Genomic DNA, 26,479 nt, shown 5'->3' with positions numbered 1-26,479 from the left:
TTGATTTACGTTTATTTGTGTAAATAACTTCCATTTATAAACGATTTAAATAAAAGAAAACAGAGAAATCGAATCAAAACAATTTATTTAAAACATAACAACTATCTAAAACCGTACAAGCATGTGCTACGACGCCCCAAAAAGGCGTGGCTGGTTTGTAGACAACTTGTTCCTGTATTATTCTCAAATAATTATTTTATAAAATATAATAAAATATACCACGTAGCTTGTTTTTCTTTATACCAGATGACAAGATTTAATATGTTAGAAATTATGTCATTCAAACTTTTTCATAATATTTTAATATTTTTAGCTATCCAAAAAATACTTTTATGACCTGCTGTCCCCTAAATATAGGGGCCAGCCCCTTTTTCTTGATGTTATCTGAAAGCTCTCGTAATTACACACAACTTTTATTCTATATATCTTACCAAATTTTTATCAGTTTAAAAGTTATTAAACAAAAGGCAGGAAAATTTCATGGAAAAATAATTCTTAAAATTTGCCCTCACATAGCTTCCAAACTTAATAAAATTAGCCTTCAATTTTAATGTTCTGCAAATCTACAATGTATTAGTTACAAGTTCTCCAATTTTCATTCAAATATCATATGTCGTGACGGAGATTTCTACTGGACAAGAGACCCTCCAATTATCGATTAAAGGGCAATAACTCATGAATGGAGGTACATATTAAAAAATTGAAAAAAAAGCGTTTTTAGGCAATAACACATTGTATCTACCATGAAAGTTTCATAGCAATCGGATGAAAGGTCTCCGAGAAATCGCCTGCTGAAAATCGGCGGGGAAAAAAAAATAAAATAATAAGAAGAAACAGTAGAATAACAGAAGGGTCTTCCGAAGGAAGCTTGGCAGACCCTAACTAGACGAGCTTGTTGCAAAGCAACAAATAAGTCTTCCGTCTAAATTTCAAGGAGATGAGATCGGGATCGAGAGACATCTACGGTCATATGAGCAAGAATGAGCCATCTACCATTACTTCCAGTTTGACCGGAAGTGACGTCATTTTGACGACTTTTGATGATCTCCTTAGCTGCTACTTGTCATTTTGAACAACTTTGCTTCCATGATGTTATACAAATTCTCAATACTTTTTGAGATATCAGGAAAACACTTTTTGCCCCTCTAGCTCCCTAATTGTAGAGGCCAGCCCCTTATTGTTGATATCTTTTGAAAGATCATGACATTCTACACAACTTTTGTTCTATATATTTTAACAAAATATTTACAGGTAAAAAGATATTGTAGAAAAAGTTTTAGAAATTTTAAAAATCCCGATAGGACATTTTTCGGGCCATAGCGAGCGTCGGCGTGCAGCAATTCCGGTGAGAATGAAATACGTTTGTCACATCTACATATATTGTTCTGTCATCGATGAAAATCTCAAGTTTTTCTCTTAAGCCTTTTTTGAGAAAACTCGCGGACAAACCAACCCTCTAAAATTCATTAAAATGCAGAAATCTCGGAAGCGGAAGTGACGTCATCAAAGCAAAATAAAATATATGTCTAGATTTTTTCATGTTCTACCAGACCTGAAAGTTTCATGAAAATCGAGCAAGTCGTTTCCGAGAACTCGCGTGCACAAAATCGGTAAGAAAAAGAATAATAAAAACTGTGGAAAAGAAACCTAAGAATAACTAGGGCAATGCTCGTTGCAAAGCAACGAGTAGGTCTTCCGTCCGATTTTCAGAACTGCTTGTAAAATAGGTAAATGATAAATATACCATTCATTAAAAAGAATGCCTCCAGATCAAAAGTGATGTCGATATGTATTTAGTATTTTTATGATTGAAAGCTATTCTGATTTTTTGGTGAAATAAAGCAAGTTTAGACTACTTTCGGTTTGACAGGAAGAGACCCCAATCGACAGAAAATTGTGTCAGAAGTCTTGGGTGAAGTATATCATTTGATTTTATGTTAATAATTGCAGAAATACGTCATTTATGGTTACTTCCGGTTTAACCGGAAGTTGACAAAAGTGGCGATTCTCGACAGGAAATATGGTCGGACGTCCTCTGTGACATGTATAATTCAATTCAATGCCAATATCTGTGGAAATAGGCAATTTTTTACTACTTCCTGTTTGGCCGGAAGTGACGTCATTCGACGAGATTGGATGATCTCACTAGGTGCTACTTGTCATTGTGAACAACTTTGCTTCTTTGATGTATTACAAATTCTCAAAACCTTCTGAGATATCAGGAAAAAAACTTTTGGCCCCTCTAGATCCCTTTTTTTAGGGACCAGCCCCTTTTCCAAGACATCATTTGAAAGATCTTTAAATTCTGCACTACTTTTGTTCTATATGTTATAACAAAATATTTCCAAGTAAAAAGATATTGTAGAAAAAGTGTTAGAAATTTTGAAACTCTCGATATGTCAAATTTCGAGCCATAGCGAGCAGCGGCGCTTTGTACTTCCGGTGGTTATGAGATACAAAATTTACTTCTACATAGGTTGCTCTATCATCACTGAAAATTTCATACTTCTATGATCATTGCTCTTTTAGAAAACGCTCGGACAAAGTGACCCTCTTAAAATCACTAAATTGTGGAAATCTCCGAACCGAAAGTGACGTCATCAAAATTAAAAAAAAAACAGTTCTAGATTTCTTGTTGTTCTACCAGACCTGAAAGTTTCATGAAAATCCATCGAGCCGTTTTCGAGAACTCGCGTGCACAAAATCGGTAAGAAAAATAATAATAATAATAATAAAAATAGTGGAAAAGAAACCTAAGAATAACAAGAAGGGCTTCCGCTGAAGACGGAAGACCTTAATAAACAGTACAATCACTATAAGGTCTTCCGACTGAAATGGAAGATCTTAACTAGATCCGATCTCGTTGCGAGCAACGAGTGGGTCTTCCGTCCGATTTCGATGAGATGTGATTTTGATTGTTAAAACAAGGACTATCTCTGTATTTTGAAAGATGGAGAACATCATACCATGTGTTTTGAAACCTCTCAAAGGTCAATTGAGTGAGATTTATAGGATTTAAATTTTTCAAAAAATTTAAATTGCTTTTAAATGTTAAAATAAGGACTATCTCTGTATTTTGAAAGGTGGAGAACATCATACAATGTGGTTTGAAATCTCTCAAAGGTAAAATAGAGTGAAATTTATAGAATTTAAATTTTTCAAAAAATTTAAATTGCTTTGAAATGTTAAAACAAGGACTATCTCTGTATTTTGAAAGACGGAGAACATCATACAATGTGTTTTGGAATCTTTCAAAGTTCAAATGGAGTGAGATTCAAACGATTTAAATTTTTCAAAAAATTTAATTTGTTTCCAAATGTAAAAACAAGGACTATCTCAGTATTTTGAAAACTGGAGAACATCATACAATGGATTTTGAAATCACTCAAAGGTCAAATAGAGTGAGATTTAAAGGATTTAAATTTTTCAAAAAATTTAAATTGCTTCCAATTGTTAAAACAAGGACTATCTCTGTATTTTGAAAGACAGAGAACATCATAGAATGTGTTTTGAAATCACTCAAAGGTCTAATAGAGTGATATTTAAAGGATTTAAATATTTCAAAAAAATTAAATTGAATCCAATTGTGAAAACAAGGACTATCTCTGTATTTTGAAAGGCGGAGAACATCATAATGTGTTTTGAAATCTTGCAAAGGTTAAATATCGTGATATTAAAACGATTAAAATTTTTCGAAAAAATGAAATTGATTCCAAATGTAAAAACAAGGACTAGCTCTGTATTTTGAAAGACGGAGAACATCATACCATGTGTTTTGAAATCACTCAAAGGTCAAATATGGTGAGATTTAAACGATTTAAATTTTTCAAAAAATTAAATTGAATCTAAATGGTAAAATCAAGGACCATCTCTACATTTTGAAAGATGGAGAACAGCATACAATGTGGTTTGAAACCTCTCAAAGGTCAAATAGAGTGGAATTTAAACGATTTAATTTTTTTCCAAAAATTTAAATTGAATCCAAATGTGAAAACAAGGACTATCTCTGTATTTTGAAAGATAGAGAATATCATACAATGTGTTTTGAAATCTCTCAAAGGTCAAATAGAGTGAGATTTAAAGGATTTAAATTTTTCAAAAAATTTAAATTCAATCCAAACGTTTAATCAAGGACTATCCCTGTATTTCGAAAGATGGAGAACATCATACAATATGTTTTGAAACCTCTCAAAGGTCAATTAGAGCGAGATTTAAACGATTTAAATTTTCAAAAAATTTAAATTGAATCCAAACGTTAAATCAAGGACCATCTCTACATTTTGAAAGATGGAGAACAGCATACAATGTGGTTTGAAATCTCTCAAAGGTCAAATAGAGTGATATTTAAACGATTAAAATTTTTCGAAATTAAATTGATTCCAAATGTTAAAACAAGGACTATCTCTGTATTTTGAAAGATGGAGAACATTATACAATGTGTTTTGAAATCTCTCAAAGGTCAATTAGAGTGAGATTTAAAGGATTTGAATTTTTCAAAAAATTTAAATTGAATCCAAACGTTAAATCAAGGACTATCCCTGTATTTTGAAAGATGGAGAACATCATACAATGTGTTTTGAAACCTCTCAAAGGTCAATTAGAGTGAGATTTAAACGATTCATTTTTTTTTCAAAAAATTTAAATTGTACTGAAATAATAAACAAAAGTCAACTTACATATTTTGAAGGAAGAGAACATCATTTGTTGCGGTTTTAGGTTTGTGGAAGCAATTTGAATTTTTTGAAAAATTTAAATCGTTTGAATTTCACCCTATTTGACCTTTGAAATATTTTAAAAAATATTGTATGATTTTCTTCATCTTTCGAAATACAGAGATAGTCCTTGTTTTAACGTTTGGATTCAATTTAAATTCTTTGAAAAATTTAAATCGTTCAAAATTCACCCTATTTGACCTTTGAGAGATATTAAAACACATTGTATGATGTTCTCCATCTTTCAAAATACAGAAATAGTCTTTGTATTAACATTTGGATTCAATCTAAATTTTTTGAAAAATTTAAATCGTTTAAATCTCACTTAACGTAGAACCTACGTCGTATGACGTCATACTGAGAAAATTAGTTTAGACTGTCTTTTTGGTGCTAGATCCATTATGACGTCATAATTAATTTAATGTTACTTTTTCTCATACTTTCTTCAAGACTGTCTCATGTAATGAAGTTTCACAACCGTGATAATGTGAATGCATGCAACTATTTTGAAGGAAATCAAAAATCCTAAGAAATCTAAATAGTACAATATCTTGATGAAAAGTGTCTGAGTCAAAGATCTGTTAAAAATTGTGTGTAAATTTTGTAATGTCTATCATGAAATGACGTGCATTCCCTTTCATAATTATTTGTTAATTAGTCATAATGGTTGGTGTATAATAATAATGTTTCCCGAAAATATTATCTTTTTAAATAAAAAAAATACATTTTTGATAAATATTCACATTGTAAATCTGAATGTAACCCCAAAACAGTAATTTAATAATTAAATCCTGTGTAAGTGCAAAAAGGTCAACAAAAGAAGTATGGATAACTAGAGCCGAGCTCGTTGCAATGCAACGAATAGGTCTTCCGTCTGAGCTCCGGACAGGACATAGTGACCTTGAGTCAAGGTCGTGCAACATTTTAAGGTTATAAACAATCCTGTAAGGGGCATCAACTTTCAATGTTTCAACAGTAGAAAGACAGTTAAGGAATGTAAAATTCCCCCGTCAGTGAACTTGAACTTGTCCAAATAACCTTGCGTCAAGCCATGACACATTCTGCAGCTGGTTAAGAGCAAACACCATCTGTATGTCACCGACATAAAAAAAAATCACAGTCACGTATTCTTTCAGACTATTCATCCAAAACATCATATTCTAAGTGACCTCGAATTTAAGTCAAGACCATTACACACTCTGGATGATATATTTATCAACTTTTCAGTGAAATGCAAATGCATGCAATTTTTTCTATTACAAAATTATGGACCTTTTTGTTTGTTTGTTTGTATGTTGTTTAACGTCAGCTTCGAGAATTTTTCAATCATATGGAGACGCCACCATTTGCCGATGGAGGTCTCCAAATTTGACCTATACTCGGCACTCATGGCCATTGAGCAGTGAGGGATCTTTTTCGTGTCAGCACCTACTGCCAGACGGGACCTCAGTTTGTACGGTCTCATCCAAAGGATCGGTCTCTGCATCCCACATTGGGATTCGAACCTGCGACGTAAGGATCAACTCCTTAATCCACGACTCTAGAGCAGACACTCTTACCACTGCGCCACGTGCGCGACTAAACCTTTTTGAATTTTACACTTATTATATCAGTGACCTTGATCTTGCCTAAATGACCTATGTTAAGGTCAAAAACAACCTTTGAACAAATTATGAGCTTCCAGTGATACTCAATGACAAAGATATACCTGAAAAAGAATATTGCACTTTTCTGTCAGTGACCTTGAACTTGCCAGAAAGACCTTGGATCAAGGTCAAAACACATTCTTGGATCATAAGCAATCTCTGTATCAAGTAAAAGCTTCCAGTGATTTTATATAACAAAGTTATAACATGGGGGAAAAAATAATATTTATCTGCCAGTGACCTTGAACTTGCCGAAAAAGCCTTTGTTCAAGGTCAGGACAAACCCATCTCAAGCAATCTGAGAAAAAGTTTCCTGCGTTCCTCCCACCCCTTATAAATTTATAATCCAGGCACGAATTTTGCCATTTCTTCTGCCAGTCTAGTACTATGTTATCTCAAACCGGTGGATCATAAGCAATCTTTGTTCCAAGTATGAGCTTCCAAAATTATAGCACATACAGTAATCTTACACTTTTCTGTCAGTGACCTTGAACTTACAGGAATGACCTTGGATGAAGGTCGTGTCAAACCATTTAATTTTGTCATAAGCAATTCCTGTATCAAGTATGATACTTGCTATTTTTTTTTCCAGTGACCTTGAACTTGCCGGAATGACATTGGATCAAAACCTTGACACACCCTCGGATCATTAGTAATCTTTGTACCAAGTTGACCTTCCAGTTTCTTCATAACAAAGTTATAATATCCTTGGCAAACTATCACGTACAGACGGACAGCTAGGCAGACGGACAGTGTGATTCCAGAAGACTCAAAACACCTCCACCCCAAACCCACACACTTCGTTTGGGGGGATATATAAATTCCTATGTTAATTATGAACACTCTTTCCGGCCCAAACCTTCTCCCTGGAATCAATATTTGAAAAAAAAAATGAATGTATGCTATGTTGGAAATTTTCTCATTCTAGTCCAGGGGTTCTTGAGAATACTATTTTCAAATGACCCCATGCGCGGATCTAGAGGGGTTTGGGGGCAGTTAAATGTATATACTAAGACAAGTAAAAGTGACCATGCCCCCCCCCCCCCCGAAAACGCGGACCCTTCCTCGAAAACGCGGATCTGTGTTAAAATGGTATGAAAAGTCTTAGGTATGAAGCTTTAAAAGTCAGCGACCCCCCCCCCCCCCATACACACACACAAACACACACACGAAATTGGTTTTTCACGTTTGGGAAAAGAGTTTCTTTTTTTGGCTCGTCAAGAAATTTCTGGGTTGAATTTTTTTTTTGGGGGGATCCCCCCCCCCCCCCCCGCGTGGAAAAAAATTCCTTGATCCGCGCCTGGACCCCATCTAACTTTTACTACATGTATCCGTTAAAAGAGGATGTGACCCTTCATTTGAATAAAACTTTATCAAAAATATTCTGTGTTAATTTACGTTGTTATGGTCCTGTGGTTCTTGATAAAAATGAGAAAAATTTACAAGTAGCTTTAGAACAACAACGACGATAACGCTCATATACACCAAGAAAGCAAACAAAGATGAAGAATTATGAACAGAAAAGCTTCCTTGGGTCTTTGGCTTGGAAGGTGAGATACTTATTAAAAATTGAAATTATTTTGTCATTTTTTTTTTATAATCGACGGGCCTGCATTTCAAAGAGAGAGAGAGAGAGAGAGAGAGAGAGAGAGAGAGAGAATTTCTAGCTAGGTCTTTGAATAACAGTGACATCGGTTCAGAAAACAAGGTCCCTAGGAATGTACATGTATATAAAATAGGCAGTGCCTATCTCTCTCGGAATTCATCACCTGCTTCTGGAAAGCTCCATCCTCACTTGTACTGACATGTACCTGGTAAAACCAACCGACTGCGAAAGGAAAACTTTCTATTTATTTCGAGGATGGGGGTATACGTATAGTGATGAGAGGAAATTTATTCACCTATACGTTCATTAAATATGAAAGATTGCTTCTGAGTATTTGTATACGATCGCACGACTTTCGTGTTAATTTATAAAAGTTGGATTATGTAAGCAAAGAACTAAACTAACATTTGTTGTAGATGAATAAAATAATTAATTAGCCGTTTATAATTTTTTTTAACATCTGTAAGAACCACTTTATTTTAAAAAACGAATAATCGTCCTATTATGGGCGCCCATGATATATTAGACAAGGTGTTTAATTAAAACATAATTCAGATATCGACATCCAAGAGAACAACACATTCTTTTTCAGTGGCGGATACAGGAGTCTTGAAAAGGGGGCCCGACCAGTTTTGTGTCGGGGTAGGGGCCCAAACCCACATAAAAAATTGATTTATTAAATCTTGTGTATATTTTGGATACAAAAGAGGGCAGGCCCCCTGAACCTCCTCTAAATCTGCCAGCGTTTTTTTTTTCATTATCTATCAAACGCGTTGACAAAGTCAAAAAGACGGTTTTAGTTTTTTAGGGCATTTTTACAGTGATATGAGAAAAGTCTGATAATTGCTGTTAATTTTAAGAAATAAAGTTCGTCATTTTTCAACCTCGTTCGGTATAATATAATTTACTGATAATTTTTTCCGTTAAGGAGGAACACATGGACGAAGGATAAAAAAGCAGTATTCTGCATGTACATGTACACATCATTGCTATAATTGTGTACTCGGGAATACACCCCAAATCCTTCGTTACATTGTATTTGGGTATAATTTTCACATGTTCTCAGGCGGATAATCATTTATTTTTATCTGTCTAAAGACAATAATTTCAGTTAATAGAGAAATGTTTTTATTTCGTCGTTTTTTCCCATCCTTTTGGTTTACACGTTTGCTTTGTACACAAAAGCGTGTGTTCATGTACCGCTGTTTCTACACGCTATCGATGTGATCAGGGAGAACATGATATCATCCAGCAATTTACTTCTTATCAAAACACTTAATGAAAACATATTAGGTGAAAATATATATACCCGTTAGTATCTTAGTACCTGAGTATCGACCTGTTTAATTGCAGTGTCACCAACCGTAACGATCGCTGGCCAGGACTTGAATATAATTTATTACCGTTATTAAAACAACTCGTCAGCTGAGCGGACCTATGATTTAAACAGTAAAATAGGGAAATTCCAGAGTTCGAAGTGTATTTATTTTGGGCCCTCTTCCACATAAACATTTACGCGTACTTAATTGCATGTACCAGTAATTCGTGTCATGTGTAAATTCAGTTTATTAGATGAGATAAAACAAATGCATAAGATTAATCTTCCTAAACAACACGTTTTTAAAATAACCTGTCTGATATAAGGGACGGTATAAAATAACAAAGAAAATAACGGGTTTGTGTTTGTATTTAATTTAGAATGAGAACAAATCTTAACCTGTCAAATCATTTATTTTCCAGACACTAATTGCCATGCGTAATCTTCACATGCACTGACCAAGAGGTCACAAGTTCGAAATGTATGGCTTCTCATTGCGTGAATTTTGTCAACACATGTCGGAACAAACTATCTAAGCCAATTGCTTCCCAAAGAAAACTGCATAGGAAGGGTTTTTTGGTACACTTTTTAACGGGTAAAATTCTTTCGACGCTCGATAGAATTTTCAAATACAAGTGAAATATTTAGCTTACTTGCGTCCGACCTAGTATTTTGTATGCAATAATATTGTAAGTTAGGAAGAAAATAATACAAACTCAAAAGTACTTAATTTTATTTTCGATTTTCCTGACAATTAAAAATGTGACCTCTACGTACAATTATCGTGATAATTACATACATGCTGTTTAATGTTCATGAAAGAAATAGCAACTTGTTAAATAATAACATTAGAGAGATAAATAAACTGTTTCTTTAATACACAAACAAAGTGGTCTTTTCGGCATTCAAAATGCATTGAATTTGAAGTGAATAAGTGAAAGGCAGTTAAGACTAGCTGATTAAAACGAGCGAGTGATAAACAGTAAGACGAAATCATATGAAAGATTCGAAATGATTTTAAAGTAATTTTCCACAAAGCGCAATTATCTCAACATCGAGAAATACAATGTTTATAAAAATAAATATGCAACTTCTTCTAATATGTAAATTGAAATGTACTAGCGACTTAATCAAAGATATTACGAAATAGTCTGAAAGATTCAACATATTTATCCACTCATCACTTAGTTAACAAAATGTATTTGGAATGGCCATTCTATGGATTGTTTTGTGTATGACCTTAGGTCGTTGGTTCACACGCCGATTGATCTTCGGTGACCTCCTTTGCCACGCGCTATGGAGGGAGGGGTTACATAATTGTAAACACACAAAGTGAATGTAAAAGGCGTGTACTTAATGGCTGTGAATAGTCTACGTTTAAAGTTTTGTTTTATTTTCTAACTTTATTGTTTGTTCTTATATGATAAGAAGAAAAGGTTATCTTTTTTTCCCTGTTTAGTAGACTGGTTTATCCAAATTTGAAAACAAACGAAATAAAAGGGAAAGTTGTCAGTAAATAATTTGGAAATAAAGCACAAAATACTTCAAGAACCTGATTCTAAAGAGTATTAGCATCTAATGTAGCTAGGTTTATTATTTATAGTAAGTTTATTTTAATTACACGCATGAAGAGCTCTTGTTTACTTGCTGAATGAAAACACTTACCTGTATATATGTTATGCTTCTAGCTCATTTAGAACACAAGACTCAAACAAAATAACGTTTTCTTGAGATCAATAAGATGTTAAATAACAACTTTAATTACGGCAGCTATTTCGAAATATTTACCGTTTTTGAGTTATAAAGCAAAAACTTTAAAGGGCCCCAGATCCCTAATTTTAGGGGCTAGACCCTTTTTAGTGGTGTCAAATGAAAGCCCTAAAATTGTGCACAACTTTTATTCTACATGTTTTATCAAAATATTTTTAGTTTAGAAGATAAAAGGGAAAATATGTGTAAATTTTCGCTCTTTTAGGCGTTCTAATTTTTGACCCCTCTCTAGCGCCATTTTGAATACAGAAATTGAAAAACAAAAACCGATGTGCACAACTTCAGTGCTTCTATTATTTAAATTCGGTAGAATTTCTACTCCAGCTTTTGTAGTCTCTGAGCCTTTGTCTGGAAATGAAGCCTACTAAATTTTCATTTAAGGTGTTTGGCTTCTGACAACAAAAAATATTAAAAATTTAATTTTTCTTTTTTAATTGTAAGAATAAACATAATTAATTATTTTAAGCCAAAAAAGTGCATATGTATATGATTTGGTTTACAAGCTATAGGCGTTTATGCCAAAGGGAGGTAAATCTCTCATTTTAGTAAAGAAAAAGACCAAAAATGCGTCCAACGTATTTAATATTCCCTTTAACCTAAAAAATATTTTCAAATCATTTTGACTTTTTGTTATCTTTTAAAAGTAGTCATAAGGAAAATAAATATTGATGAAATAATGATGGTAATCAACCGAAGATAAAATTAATTCTTTAAAAAAATGCACACACCCCTGTGCAAAAATTCGCTTATTTTTCCTTTTGGGGGCTTGTAAAATAAGCTTGGAAAATGAATTAGAAATAATTAAAAAGTTAATTTTTTTCTAGTTAATTATTTCTTAGTTGTAGTGCTTTCAAACAATGTAAAATATTGTATATCTACATGAGTTACTTTAAAAGATATTTTCATATGAATTTCCTCTGACCGAATTTTCCTCAAATTTTGAACAGAGGAAATTCGGATTGATTATATTTGCTTCCTACATTATTTAGCCTGTTATTTTTGATGAATTTTCTATTTGCATGAATGTATGATTGTATTAAAACTCATTCTTTCTCTTAAAAAAAGGACATTAAAATATATTAGTGAACGACTATATTTGATATTGAGGGGGAAAGAGGGGGGAGGGGGGTATCGAGTCAGATTATTTTCGTGCCCTCTCAAGACAGAATATTTATTTGCAAGAAGACCGGATACAGATTATTAAATTTCATTCTTGGAAAAATTCTGAAAACTCTACTTCTTTGGGTTTTAATCTTTCATATTACAAAGCTGGTCTCACAGTATATAAACTTCCCAGATTAACAAAACTTAAATCTACAGTATGTAATGATGCTTTCACACAAGTTTCATCTTCTCTTGCCCAGTGGTTCTTGAGAAATTTTTTTAAAGATGCTACCAAATTCTTAATTATCTTCCCTTGAAAGAGGGCGTGGCACTCCTGTGAACAAACTTAAATCCCCTTACCCCAAGGATGCTTTGTGGCAAGTTTGGTTGAAATTGGTCCAGTGGTTCTTGAGAAGAAATCAAAAATGTGAAAAGTTTACAGACATTGTGATAGTTATCGGTATTTCAAATTGTTACCGGTAAAGCTGCTTCCGCTATATCAAGAACATCACAAACTTTATGACGTGTATATTTATTGGTACACAATCAGAAATGTGCCAAAATCAAACCTAGCTTGACTTGTTGAAAAATTAATCACCACCAAGTATAGTGCATGCACAATATACATTTGCAGTATGTCCTTTCATATTCATTTGTGCATATTTCAATTTATGCACATAGCTTTCTTCAATAAATATCAATGAACAGAATTTAAATTCCCATGTATGGTCAATAAATCATTGTCAATTCAGTTTCTAAATTGGATTTATTTTGAATGGAAAGAAAATGTTTTGTTCAACTACAAACTACCAATAACACTAGACATTGAAACATGTTTCATATACAACAGTACATTGCATAATTATACCCCCGCTCCGAAGGAGAGGGAGTATATACTGTTTTATCCTTGTGTGTCTGTCTGTCCATAACAAATTTTTGTCGCAGTTTTCTCAGCAACCACTTATAGCAGATACTTGAAGTTTTAACACTCACTTTGTTTAGGCATGCCATATAGTAAGATTTATTTTGTACGAATCCAATTTCAACTTCCTGTTTATCTGTGCGTCTGTCAATACCATGCATAACAAATTTTCATCACAGTTTTCTCAGCAACTACTCATCGGAGATGTTTGAAATCTTAGCACACTCTTTGTTTAGGCATGCCATTTGGTGGGATTCATTTTTGTACGAATCCAGTGTCAACTTCCTGTTTATTCCTGTGTCTGTCCATAGCTGAACTTGTGTATATTCACATCAGAGGGTATATTCACATCAGTGCTCAGAGCGGGGGTATTACTAGTGAGCATTGGCTCACCTACTTCTTTACTTTATCTATTCTTAATAACTTATTATGACTGTATTCTTTTTTGGAAGTGAGGACCAGTCCTTTGGATGAGACAGTATAAACTAAGGTTTAATGTTGCAGTAGGTGCTGCCACAGAAAGATCCCTCATTGCTCAATGGCCTCAAGTGCAGAATACAGGTCTATATTTGCAGCCATCGGTCGACAACTGGTTGGTCCAAACATGAGTGAAAAATTTTCAAAGGGACGTAAAAAAAACCCTCACTAGTTCAAATAGTCTCAAGAGCAGAGTACAGGTCTATATTTGCATCCTGACATCAACAACTCGTGGGGTTCCAATTTGAGTGAAAAATTCTCAAAGGGACGTAAAACAAACAAACAAACAATAACAAACAAAGAACATCATACATTCACAAACAAATAACTGCATTACTGCTCAGACCTGAAATAATCTGCAACAGAATCAATGATTTTTTTAGATTTTGTCACACGCACACTATTATCAGCTATCTCTGACAGCACATCCTGCACTCCCTCCCTACCATTTCTCTGATATGCAAGTTGTAAGTGGGATAAGGAGAGTCCACTGCCGGCAATCTTATTTCCCATTCCATTCGAAATTACCTTTTGGTCCAATAAAGGCCTTAGTGTACTCATTAGATGCTTTGTTGTGTTCTTGTGATGAAACACGGCAACGGCAGAGTTCAAGGTGAAGGATGCAGCAACTTTGACTTCATGGGAGGGTCCTGTATGATCGACCAATCTCTTCAAGGCTATGACATCCTGTAATGAGTCATGCGCACTGTATTTGTCTTGTAGAATTTCTGCAAAGAGGTGTAACTGCGAGTATGACGAAAGGTTTGGATGTGACATTTTGAAAAGAGGAATTGTATCAATGAAGCCAGTGACTGCAGATGAAAATGTCTCCAAAATGTTTAGTTTACTCAAAATGTTGAAGAGCACAGGAAGGTCAAACACTTTAGAGTTATGCCCAACTAGAACAACATCTGGACCCGACATCTTCATGAAGTCCATAAACTGGATCAGAGCATCTTTAATGCTGACTGTCTCAACTTCCTCATGATTGTGGTACATTTTATTGTTGACTACTTGTATTCCAGTTATTTCTGTAGCTTTTGATGTCATTGGTTTTTTTGGAATGATGTACTTGTTGAATACCTCATCATTTCTAACTGCAGATAACTGCACAATATGAGAATCCCTTGCTGAAAATAAAAACAAGTATATTCAAGTTTTTGAAATTCAAAACATAAAATATCCAAACAAATCCATTGATATATGCACTATTTCAAAAATTTTGAAACAATGAAATACTAGTGCCCCTCTTCCCCAAGCCTTAACTCCTGTCGAAAATGCTTGAACTCTTTCAGAGTATGCATTTTCTTTTAATTCAGTGTTGTCAGATTAGGAAAAGTAAAGTTTTGAAAGAACGATATAAAACATGCTCAACTACCAATACCAGAATCATAGAGGTTTAAAAACTTCTTTTATGCCATTTCAAAATATGCATTTGCTTTTATTCAATATTAGCAACAGAAAATATATAATTTTTGAAAAACATATATTACCTCTGTATAAATTATGTGCATTTAGTTTCATTGGTTTTTGTCCCACCCACAGGCCTCTGAGGTGCAAGAGTCATAACATTTAAATTCCTCTTTACTCTGAAGATGCTTTATACCAAACATCGGGGGGGGGGGGGGGGGAGCCATATAGTTTTCAGGAAGTTAAAAATGTTTATTAGTTTACACATGGCAGACAGTGGACAGGGACCAATTACAAAAGGTCATATGAGTGTCTCAAATCTTCGAAATTAATCATGTTTTCATACATTCCTTTTGCATATGCTTCCCATACATCTGGTGGATATCAATCAGGAAATAAATTTTGAGATTACATGGGTGTGATATCACAATTGTTTATGACTGAAAGTGTTGTCATGGAGTTTTGCTGCTAAGGCTCGGAGATAGAATATCATATTCAATCATTTCCAACCGCAAAACATGATAGATCCTTCTTTTATAGAATTGTTTACTTGATCGTGATTCCCATATCTTGTGATAAACACTTGGTGGTTTTTGTGACAAACAGATTAGAAATTTTCTTGCTGTTTACAAAATGCTGGGTTTATTCCTTCGACATGCATATAGAAGAAATACTGGAAGAGTGCCATAACCATCAGCATTGACTAGACATTCAAAACTCATTTAGGTTCTTACCGAGTCCAGTAGTTTCCAAGTCGAAATAGATCTCTTCAGCATTTAACAACTGACTTGAAGGAAGATGATCATACTTTGGAATTGTTTTTGGAGCTGGAATTTCATCAATGTCCGAGGCATGGTGGAGATCACATCCTGTCAAATAACTGACACCTTCCCTTGTCTCTTTTGTAGAAAGACTTTGAATTCTGTAAAGAAGTTGTATATTGTAAAACAAATAATTCCAAATTGAGGTCTTACAAGAGGCCTAGCAAAATAAACACTCACCTGATGTACAGCCAATAAAAAAAATTTACTTAGTAAAGACTGGTTGCACAGTTCTGATAGAACGTTTCAAGCTATTCTAAACCACAATTTTGTACATTACAGGGTGAAAGAAATTTCAGTGACCACTTGGCAAAGCAAATAAATATGAAGCATAACCATTCATCTCAATGAAGATTTTGCTTGTCCCATATGACTCACTTTTCCAATATAAAATAGATATTCAACAATATAGTGAAAAATATACCTCCAAATGAATTGGAAAAAAATATTTATCAAACCACTGGTTGATTCATTCCAGAAAATGTCCTCTTCATTAATTTTATACTTATATCAAACTTTTTATGACAATTTGCAACCAGAAGAGACTCACTATTTATAACAAGCATAAATCTTTGGTGATTCAGAAAACAATAGATCTTAGTAAGATTCAAGAGTTTTTTTCAATTCTCACTTTAAATATATACTTATCAGCAGGGACATCCACTTGTCCTTGGTTGGTTTTCACTTTTCAGTTAGACAAGAGTTTTGTTGCACTCTGACAAATGACAATAAAAGTATACTAGTACCTCTTGGCTTTCAATTCTCTCCTTCTCCTTTTAAATTTCTGTGTCATTGAAATGGCCTTCTGTCGTTTTCTTTGGAGATCCCTCAGAATGCACTGTCTTCGAGTATAGTAGCCAGGAGAGAGGCCTAATTTCTTGTTCACCTTTAATAAGGATATAAGAATCCATTATGTTCAACTAAATATGCAATACATTCATTAATCTGCTTTTGATTAAAATTTGCAGAATTTTAAAATCTAAGAGATTAATATTCTCACATAACAAAAGTACACACAGTAGAAATATTGTTAGGAATATATGTAATGCAAACAACATACATTATAAAACAAATGGATCATGGGCCTTGATGGTCACCTTTACTACGGCTACTTTGGCCCCGCCCCAAGCTCTAACTTGGGACTAAACTCGCTCCTTTTTTTACCATTGGCCTTGCTGTTTTTCACTTGATTCCCCCCCCCCTTTGTAGTACTTATTGTGGCCCCACCCTACCCCAAGGGGTCATGATTTGAACAATTTAGAATCTACACTACCCCAGAATGCTTCCACATAAGTTTCAGCTTTTCTGGCCCAGTGGTTCTTGAGAAGATTTTTAAAGATTTTTACTACATATTTCAATGTAAATCTTGGATTCCCTATTGTGGCCCCGCCCTACCCCCCAGGTGTCATGATTTCAACAATTTAGAATCTACACTACCCCAGAATGCTTCCAAATAAGTTTCAGCCTTTCTGGCCCAGTGGTTCTTGAGAAGAAGATATTTAAAGATTTTTACTATATATTTCAATGTAAAACTTGGATTCCCTATTGTGGCCCAGCCCTACCCCCGGGGGTCATGATTTGAACAATCTAGAAACAACACTACCCCAGAATGCTTCCAAATAAGTTTCAGCCTTTCTGGCATAGTGGTTCTTGAGAAGAAGATTTTTAAAGATTTTTACTATATATTTCAATGTAAAACTTGGATTCCCTATTGTGGACCTGCCCTACCCTGGGGGTCATGATTTGAACAATTTAGAATTTACACTACCCCAGGATGCTTCCACATAAGTTTCAGCTTTTCTGGCCCAGTGGTTCTTGAGAAGAAGATTTTTTAATGACCCCACCCAATTTTTGTATTTTCTTGATTATCTCCCCTTTGAAGAGAACCTGGCCCTTCATTTTAACAATTTAAGCTCTTCTTCACCCAAGGATGCTTTGTACCAAGTTTGGTTAAAATTGGCTCAGTGGTTCTTGAGAAGAAGTTGAAAACGTGAAAAGTTTACAGATGGACGGAGAGACGGATGACGGACAACGGGTGATCAGAAAAGCTCACTTGAGCTAAAAATTAACATACCTTTATAAGATATCTGTGACCTTCATTTTTCTGAGCTACACACGCAGCAACTCTATATCTGAGGCTTGAAGAGGAGCTGTAATGATGGGTCTTTGGGGCTTTTGCAGACACCATTCTGTTAAAACTCTCATTTGATTGCGTGCTTCCTAAACATGAAAGACGATCAGAATGACTTGCATATGAACTGAAAACTTCTTTGAGATCATCCTGAAGGAACCTATCTTTGAGCGGTTTTCCATGTGGAAGAGACTTGTAGCGCAGGTTAGGGTTGTCGATGAACTTGCACCACCGTGCGGAGCAGTGTTCGTGATCTCCAAAGATGTGGTATGGTATTGATGAGAGGTCTTCTTGGATTTGAAGAGCATTTCCTTTTCCCTGTGCTATGGAGTAACTGAAGCACTTTTGAATATACTTTATAACAGACAAAGTTAGAGATGAATGTTCTTTCTTCAAGGTAAACAAAGAGTTTGTAAACAGTTTCTTCAGATGATTTTTATCAGACAACTTCTTGATATTAGCATTGACATTAGTTTTTAATCTTGCTATTGTGGTGGTATCCTCATCTCCTATGATTCCGTCAATGGTTATTCCTTTACTTTTCTGTAAATCTTCTACCATCTCAATAACCATATCTGCCTCCATGGCCTTTGAACTTCCCTCCCAGTTCTTTGAGCACTCATGGGCTGCTGGATTCTTGTTGGTTGTTTCAGCTACACTGCATACTCTGCAATTCTTTGACCTCACAGAATATGACAATACTTTGCCAGAGAGAGGGCCAACCATGGAACAATGACCTAAAAAAGTACATATTTTGAAGTAAAAGAAAAATTTAACACCCAATTTCAAAACAATGCCAATGGGTTATCACACTTTAGAAGATAATCTATACAAACGTTTTTCCTTTCTTTATTCCTCTGAATAAAATTCACCTAATATTGCTAATGAGAGTGCTTGCATATTGATTTGACTCATTAAGGCTCTTCCTTAATGAGTTTTTTCCTATAAATTCCCATGTAAAAATTATATCCCTTTTTGTGGCTCCATCTTACCCCCTTGGGGCCATAGTTCAAACAAAATTGAATATGCTTTACCTGAGCATGCTTGTATCTATACATGACTACTAATGGCTGTTCTTTGGAAGAATATTTTAAAATTTCAATGTACAGTTGAACTTTGGGATACATGTATCTTTTTCATAAAATGTTTCTTTCTTTCTAATTTTTTTTTAAAAATCTACTCTTCACATCTTAGATATGTGTTAGTAATTTATAGGATTTAGTGTGATCTTGCAACTCTATCTTATGTACTCCTTTATTAAACTCTAATCCGCTATTGTAGTCTCAACCTAATTTAAAAAAAAAACCATTTTTCCTATATATTCTTGAATAAAATTTGATCACCTTTTGTAAAAACCCTAGTCCTGGGGGGTCATGATTTTTACACTAAGTAATGAAGCTAGCTTTCACATAAATTTCCTCTTTCCTGGCCAAGTGGTTCTTAAAGAAGACTTTTAAAACATAACATTAAATTTTCTCTAATTATTAATTATCTCCCTTTTAAAGAAAACATGACTCTTCATTTGAACAAACTTGAATCCTGACCTTTCATTTGCACAAACTTGAATCCCTTTACCCAAAGATGCTTTGTGGCAAGTACGGTCGAAATTGGTTTGTGTGGAGAAGTCGAAAATGTGAGAAGTTAACAGATGACCACTACACATGGTTGCTGGACACCCTTTGATCACAATAAAAAGTGAGATTTTAAACTGAATTTATATTGTATACACACTCATTCATCATTCCCAGTTCCTTCTGCAAAGCATTAGACATAGACTCTGCAGCAATATCTTGGACAGCTCTGCCGATCTCTTTCTGTCTATTGTCTAGCATGGCATGACTAACAGGTGGTATATTCAGCTCAGAAAGGAGACTGTTAACTTGAGTTACACCAATGCCAACATGTACCATTGCTGTAAATACAAATTCAAAAATGAAAAAAAAAATATCAATCTAATTAAAACAAGAGGCTCTTGAACCACAACACTCACCCGAGTCTCATTTTTCTCTGTATTCCCAGGAAATAAAAAAAAAAGATCCATACTGTACTCAAACCCCAAGGGGTAATGGCTACCAAACTTAAATTGATCTACATAACATTGGGATGATTCAATATCAATATGATTAATACGGTTATATGGCTTTGCTCTTCTACAGAGAAGATGATTTTTAATTTTTAAAGATTTTTTCCATGTACTATTGCATTATGTAAAATCTGTTAAGTCCAGTGGTTCAGAGAACAAATCTAAACAAGAAGTCTGTGAGCCAATGCTCACTAGTAATACCCCTGCTCTGATGTAAATATATGTTCTCATGTAGAAACACAGATATAGAGAATTTACGGATATAGTGAAGTTTTTTGGAATCCCCAGCAAAATTCCTAACAAATCCTAAGAAAATATTACAGCTATAACAAACTCTGATATAACGAATTTATAACGAATTTACAGATATAGCAAACTGATTTTGTGTCCCATAGAGATTAAAAATAATAAAAATTATATCTTTTATAATGAATTTTTATAATGAATTGCAAATTCAATATATATACTTTAACAAATTCGTAATACATATATAACGAATTACGGATATAGCGAAGTAATTTCACAGGTCCCTTGGACTTTGCTATAACTGAGTTTTACTGTATATACACAAGTTCAGTTGCGACAGAAATTTGGTATGGACAGACGCATGGATAAACAGGAAGTAGACATCTGATTCGTATAAAAATGAATCTTACCATATGGCATGCGAAAACAAGAGCACCGCTAAGCGGAGCATCACCTCACAGAGGAACTTCACCAGTAATGGTAATGTCTCCATACGAGAGAATAATTCTCAAGAGGGACGTTAAGAAAGATACAATCACCTAGTTATCAAGGGCACCCACTATTACTATATAAAGTTTACAATAAGGTAAAGTACATAAAATGTATTGCAACACTAATTAATTTTTTAACAAAAGTCAAAGTTGATATTATATTGGGGGGGGGGGGGATGGGGGATCCATTTTTAACAAAAATTAAAAGTGCATATCATATTGGTGGGGAGAGGTGGGGGCATAACATGCATACGTAATTGGGCAGTTTCCCTTATTCCTAGCAGAAACATATCACGTATGCTCTAAGTTTCAGTAATTTACCTATGCAATATGCATAAAATCTGAGAATACCTGTGGAAGCAATATTTTTTCGTAATGAAAAATAACAATATGTCAGTGTTGAGAGGTCAATGAAACTTGCGAAATGTCTTTATAGCTTTCAGAAGAAATAAGGATAAATTCTATATTGTAAACAGACACATGTGGAAATTTAATAATGAAACTGCAACGTTCATCAAATTATTTCAATTACTCAGTGTCAGAGATGACACTTTTAATTCAGACAGATTGTCTCAAGATACGCACAATAATATGACAATATAAATATGCAAATACATAGTAGAACTTACTGAAGCGAGTCTATCGAAGCGATCCGAATTTACCAGTTTGATTAACAGGAAGTGAGTATTGTCAAGTCGTACATAAAATTTCAGGGCTTGAAGGTACGCAATATTTAAAGAAATATTTCACTGATTAACTTGAAAATGAATAGGATTTGTCCTTTCACAATCCCACATAAGTATGTGGAAGCTGAGATTTGATAGTACAAAGGTTCTCCTTAAATCTTGCCAACAAGCTGTAACGGACACACTAACACACACACAAACACACACATATATGCACAGTAGCGATGCTATATCCTCTCCGCAACTAGCTGCGCGAGGGGATAACAAAGAGTGTGCTAAAAACACAAGGGTAAAACAGTTTACCCCCCTCTCCTTTGGAGCAGGGGTATAATTTTGTAAAGTTAACAGACAGACAGATAAATAGAAAAACTTAGATCAGAAAGCTCAAATGAGCCTCTGGCTTCAATAAGTTAAAAATGGCTTCTCAACAAGTTTTTATTCTGAACTAAACATTATATATATATATATATATAAATTCTTTCAAGTTCATGCAAAACAAGTGGCACTTATGAAATCTTTGAACAATGGGGAAAAACCTATACGTACAAAAATGAGCTAAAATTTAATTAGGCTCTTGTGACCTGACAAAAATTAATATATGTGTATCTGATGTAGGGGATGTGTAAGTGAAACTTCTCACCTGCTGATAGTTTTGTATTTACATCCCACACTTTTCCATGTTTTTTCCCCGTTTTTACATGGTTAATATGATTACACTTTGTATTGCTGCAACAGACCTGAAATGTGAATGTAAAACCAATGAATCCCCAGTTACAGGTCACTGTAATAAATTCATTCACCGTTAATGAATATCAAATGCTGGGGAAAAAAAGAATTTCAATATGCATTATTTCAAATATGATAAAAAAAAATATTGTAAAACCTTCCAAAACTTTTAATAAGGACATGGAATAATGCCTATTTTACATTGAGAAAAATCCATGAAAAAAAACCTTTCAAGCTTTCAAAGTTGTTTTCTAACTAACTGGACATAAATTTATGAGTTTATACCTTTAACAAAGAAGCTAAACCATGTGTCAGTACAGAAATTGTGTGTGAAAGTTGCAATGGTAAGCCACATTTACAACATCCCCGCAAGCCCTCAGCTAACACTCCAAGTTCTACCACTCTCCTTCCCTCCTTCCAATCCTCAGATGTAGTCACTTCTCCCCCATCCACCACCTCCTCTCTTTCCAGTATATTTAAATTTGGCAATTCTATTAATAAAGAATGAATAAATAAAAATTATCACCAGGATACACATAACGTTCTTTACTATCTACACATGCTGACAAGTTGACTACTTTTGATACACTTACAACAGTTCATAGTGCCGATATACAGCATATTTTTGACATTTAAGAGGTAAGTATATGCTATTTAGCATGTGCATATATGCATAACAAAATTCATGCATTCATGGTGTTGGGATAGTTAACTTGACAGGGTTGTGCATCCAAGTTCTGCTGTTTTGTTCCATTTTACTAAGAAGTAACACAATATAAACAATTTATTTCTATTATTATGGTTTTGGGCCAGTCTTTTTAAAATTTACTGGCCCAATGTGACAGTGAAAGTACTAGACTGCTGAGTTAAAAAATTGACCAGTAAAAATTTAAGCGATAGCCTGAGTGGCCAGTGAAAAAAAAAGTAATTATTTTTAGTCCTGGACCTGTTATAAGATAAATAAACCATCCTGATCAGTGGCGGATCCAGGAATTGCATAACAGCGGGGCGCAGTAGAAGGCAGGGGGTCTGGGGGACTGCATTGACCCCCAGTGGGTCTAGGGCAAAGCCCTGGTGGGGGCCTGGAAGCTGATGAATTCTTACAAATAAGAGATGTTTTTTCCTTCATTTTAAGATAATGGACATAAAAGTTCTACATACAAAAAATTCAAAAGGGGGGGGGGGGGGGGGGGGGGGGGAGCTGGCCCTGTATCCGCCTTTGCTGATAGAGATTTCCAAAGTTTCTCCAAATATGTTGTTGAAATCCATTTTATTTGTTTTCAATCTCTTATTTGCTATGACATCTCAACCACACATACATGATGACACAGCCTATTCACACTGTGTTACGAAAATACAAACAATTAATGAATAAAGGTTAAGGGAAAATCAAAGAAAATGTAACAACAGAAAATTCAATGTTTTGTAGTTGTATATGGAATTTATTTCAATCATGAGACAGGATTTTTTTTTTAAAAAATAGATTTTCATTTGTGTTTTCAAAGACACTTGTGAAAATATAAAAAAAAATCCTATCCCACTAGTGAAATAAATTCCATATTCAGCTACAAAACATTAATCATCTGCTATGTATCATGATACACTGGAACTGCATCTCAGTATTGTGATAAATATTGTGAGATTTCACCTTTCATACATTTTTGCATAATTTGTGTCATACTGTTTTGTAATGTAACTTTCCATCACAATGTGAAGGGATCAAATGAGTATATTATTTCATCAAGCTTTAACATTTTATAATCTTTGAACCACAGCAATGAACAGCAAAAGTAAATTAAAAAAATATATCTTATATATATTTATTACATGTAGGTTAAACTATAAAAAAATTAACATATAGGCCTATGACTTAAAATGTTATAAGGACTAGAACGGCGCACTGTAATGGACATCATGTGCCTTCCTTTAATATTTCTAAGATAGATCTAACATAGATGCAGATGTGCAAACTGGTTTTTTTTTTTAGATATGATACACGTATGTATACAAACCTTGATCATGATCAATGTTAACAGGAGTTGCACTGGCGGAGTAATTGTGGTCTCTAAGAATAGCTCCCCTAATCCATCGGGTCAATTGCCCTGCAGATACTTTTTCATATCTCTCCTTCTTCGTTTTCGAAACGAACCCATGGCGTCTGTACTTTGGTTTCACCATCTTAACCAAAGTTTACGCGCCGAACGTTACTTCACGTCTGCTTTTTACTTACATTATCGTAATCCGTCTCACATGTCTTAATTTTCCGCGAAATATAAAATAGTTATTATATGTTTTCTTCTGGCACAAAAATCAATATTATGTACTTTCTACGGATAATTATTATAATTACTTAAAATAAACTATTATTTTTCTGTCATACTGAATTCTTTATTAAAACGACATTCAGACCAATTTCCGGCAGTTCGAGTTGCGCGGTGTATTCAAATTCGTCAGAAGCGAAACACCTTAAAGGGAGATAACCCAAAAGCGGAAGTGAATTTTTGAAATGTTTGACAGCATTCTGATAGAGTTTTGTAACGTCTATAAACCCTGCAAATTTGAGCAAAATCCGTTGAGAAATGAGCAAGATATGAGGTCTCAAAGTTGGCGTCTAGGAAAAAAAAAAGAATAATAAGAATAATCTTAACCATCAGAATCAGTAGAAGGTCTTCCGTTGGAAACGGAAGACCTTAAATAGAGTGTTCTCATTCGTTTGCGGGGAAAGGTGTATATTTTAATCACTTTTTGTAATTATTTGGGTATGTTCTTCATCATATTAAAGATTGAAAACATTCTGACAAAAACTTTTGAAAAATACTTACAAATTTAGGTGGTAAATTGACTAAAAAATATTGAGCTTATTTGCCTATATTCGTTGAAATGTGGACTTAATCTTTTATGTCAATTGAATAAAAAAGAATTTATTCTTGAATAATATTGCTTAATATGGTTCAGTTAATAAAGTCTATAAACGACGATGTTTGAAGAAGTATTTTAGCGATTTATTATATTCTCTTTATGACCAGTACCCCTTAAAATGGCTGAAAATATGTAGTCGCTGTGTAAAGTTATCCTTCCAAGTTGCACAGACTGCACTACATTTAATAACGAAGAAACATACCATATATTTTTAACTGATTGATAAGCGAGAGCTAATATATCATTTTGAAAAGTTTGAAAATCTTGTGACAAAGACTTTTCCGACATAGGTTCTACCTTAATTGACCTTTTAGAGATTTCAAACCACATTGTATGATGTTCTCCATCTTTCAAAATACAGAGACAGTCCTTGTTTTAACGTTTGGATTCAATTTAATTTTTTGGAAAAATTTGAATCGTTTAAATTTCACTCTATTTGACCTTTGAGAAATTTCAAAACACATTATATGATGTTCTCCATCTTTCGAGATGTAGAAATAGTCCTTGTTTTAACGTTTGGATTGAATTTAAAATTTTTGAAAAATTTAAATCTTTTAAAATTCACTTCATTTGACCTTTGAGAGATTCAAAACACAATGTTTGTTGTTCTACATCTTTCAAAATACAGAGACAGTCCTTGTTCTAACATTTGGATTCAATTTAATTTTTTTGAAAAATTTAAATCGATTAAATTTCACTCTATTTGACCTTTGAGAGATTTCAATCTCATTGTATGATGTTCTCCATCTTTGGAAGCAAAAAATCGTTTAAATTTCACTCTTTGTGACCTCCAATAGACTCCAAATCACTCTCATTCATGTTCTCATTATTTTACATGCCCTTGACATGCCCTTGATTTCACATTTTAAGACTTTTAAATTATTCCAAATTTGAAAATTTTTGAAGTTTTAAATGCTGTAATAAAAATTCATCAAGTAGGAGCTTACCGCTTTAAACGTTAGAGGATATATCAAAATCTTACGATTTTAAAGGTTTTAAAATTTGAAATTATAGTATTCAAAACTTTCAATGATTTAAATTGAATACATAAATTTTCATAATCACAGGTACATTATGAAATCACTATTTCAGACTTAATTGAATGTCCTTGCTTTCTTCTAGGTCACTGTGTATTAAACGTCACTGAAGAAAATCAATAACTTATACATGGGCCGTCAAAATTCTCTAACACACCTGAGCTCATATTTTCTTTAAAATTGCACCTAAAATCAAAACAAATATACTGTAAGAAAGGTCACAGGAAGACCTATCAGATGGTGTAAAAAGTTTAAAATCGGTCCGGAAATAAAAGAGTAAAGATTTTTTAAAAAAGAAATACAAGGATATCCGCCAAAGATCAAAGAGTACGGTCATCCACAAGTGTCCTTGATAATGAGTTTGACATGTCCTG

At 33.9% G+C, this 26,479-nt stretch overlaps 3 protein-coding genes across 3 annotated transcripts in view; 1 reads left to right on the top strand and 2 right to left on the bottom strand.

Annotated features, from left to right (window-relative positions):
• The window catches only part of LOC133180692 (uncharacterized), a 323,243-nt gene that overhangs the window by 264,826 nt on the left and 31,938 nt on the right, over nt 1–26,479 (top strand). The window lies entirely within an intron of this gene.
• On the bottom strand, nt 12,647–18,656 carry LOC133180772 (uncharacterized). Its single transcript, XM_061315237.1, has 4 exons — nt 17,861–18,656; nt 16,533–16,672; nt 15,700–15,887; nt 12,647–14,685 (listed from the first exon to the last, which is right to left on the bottom strand). The coding sequence occupies exons 1-4, from the start codon at nt 18,641–18,643 to the stop codon at nt 13,889–13,891; spliced, it is 1,908 nt and encodes a 635-aa protein (XP_061171221.1). The 5' UTR covers nt 18,644–18,656; the 3' UTR covers nt 12,647–13,888.
• On the bottom strand, nt 21,918–24,613 carry LOC133180774 (uncharacterized). The gene is made up of 3 exons (XM_061315238.1): nt 24,162–24,613; nt 22,435–22,640; nt 21,918–22,160 (listed from the first exon to the last, which is right to left on the bottom strand). Exons 1-3 carry the CDS (start codon nt 24,325–24,327, stop codon nt 21,990–21,992), a joined length of 543 nt encoding a protein of 180 aa, XP_061171222.1. The 5' UTR covers nt 24,328–24,613; the 3' UTR covers nt 21,918–21,989.

Source organism: Saccostrea echinata, unplaced genomic scaffold (assembly GCF_033153115.1).
Source record: "Saccostrea echinata isolate AGI-Se365-2 ecotype Australia unplaced genomic scaffold, CSIRO_AGI_Sech_v1 ptg000007l, whole genome shotgun sequence".
NCBI lineage: Eukaryota > Metazoa > Mollusca > Bivalvia > Ostreida > Ostreidae > Saccostrea > Saccostrea echinata.
The sequence above is the reverse complement of the archived record's forward strand: the minus strand, read 5'-3'. Positions and strand labels throughout refer to the sequence as shown.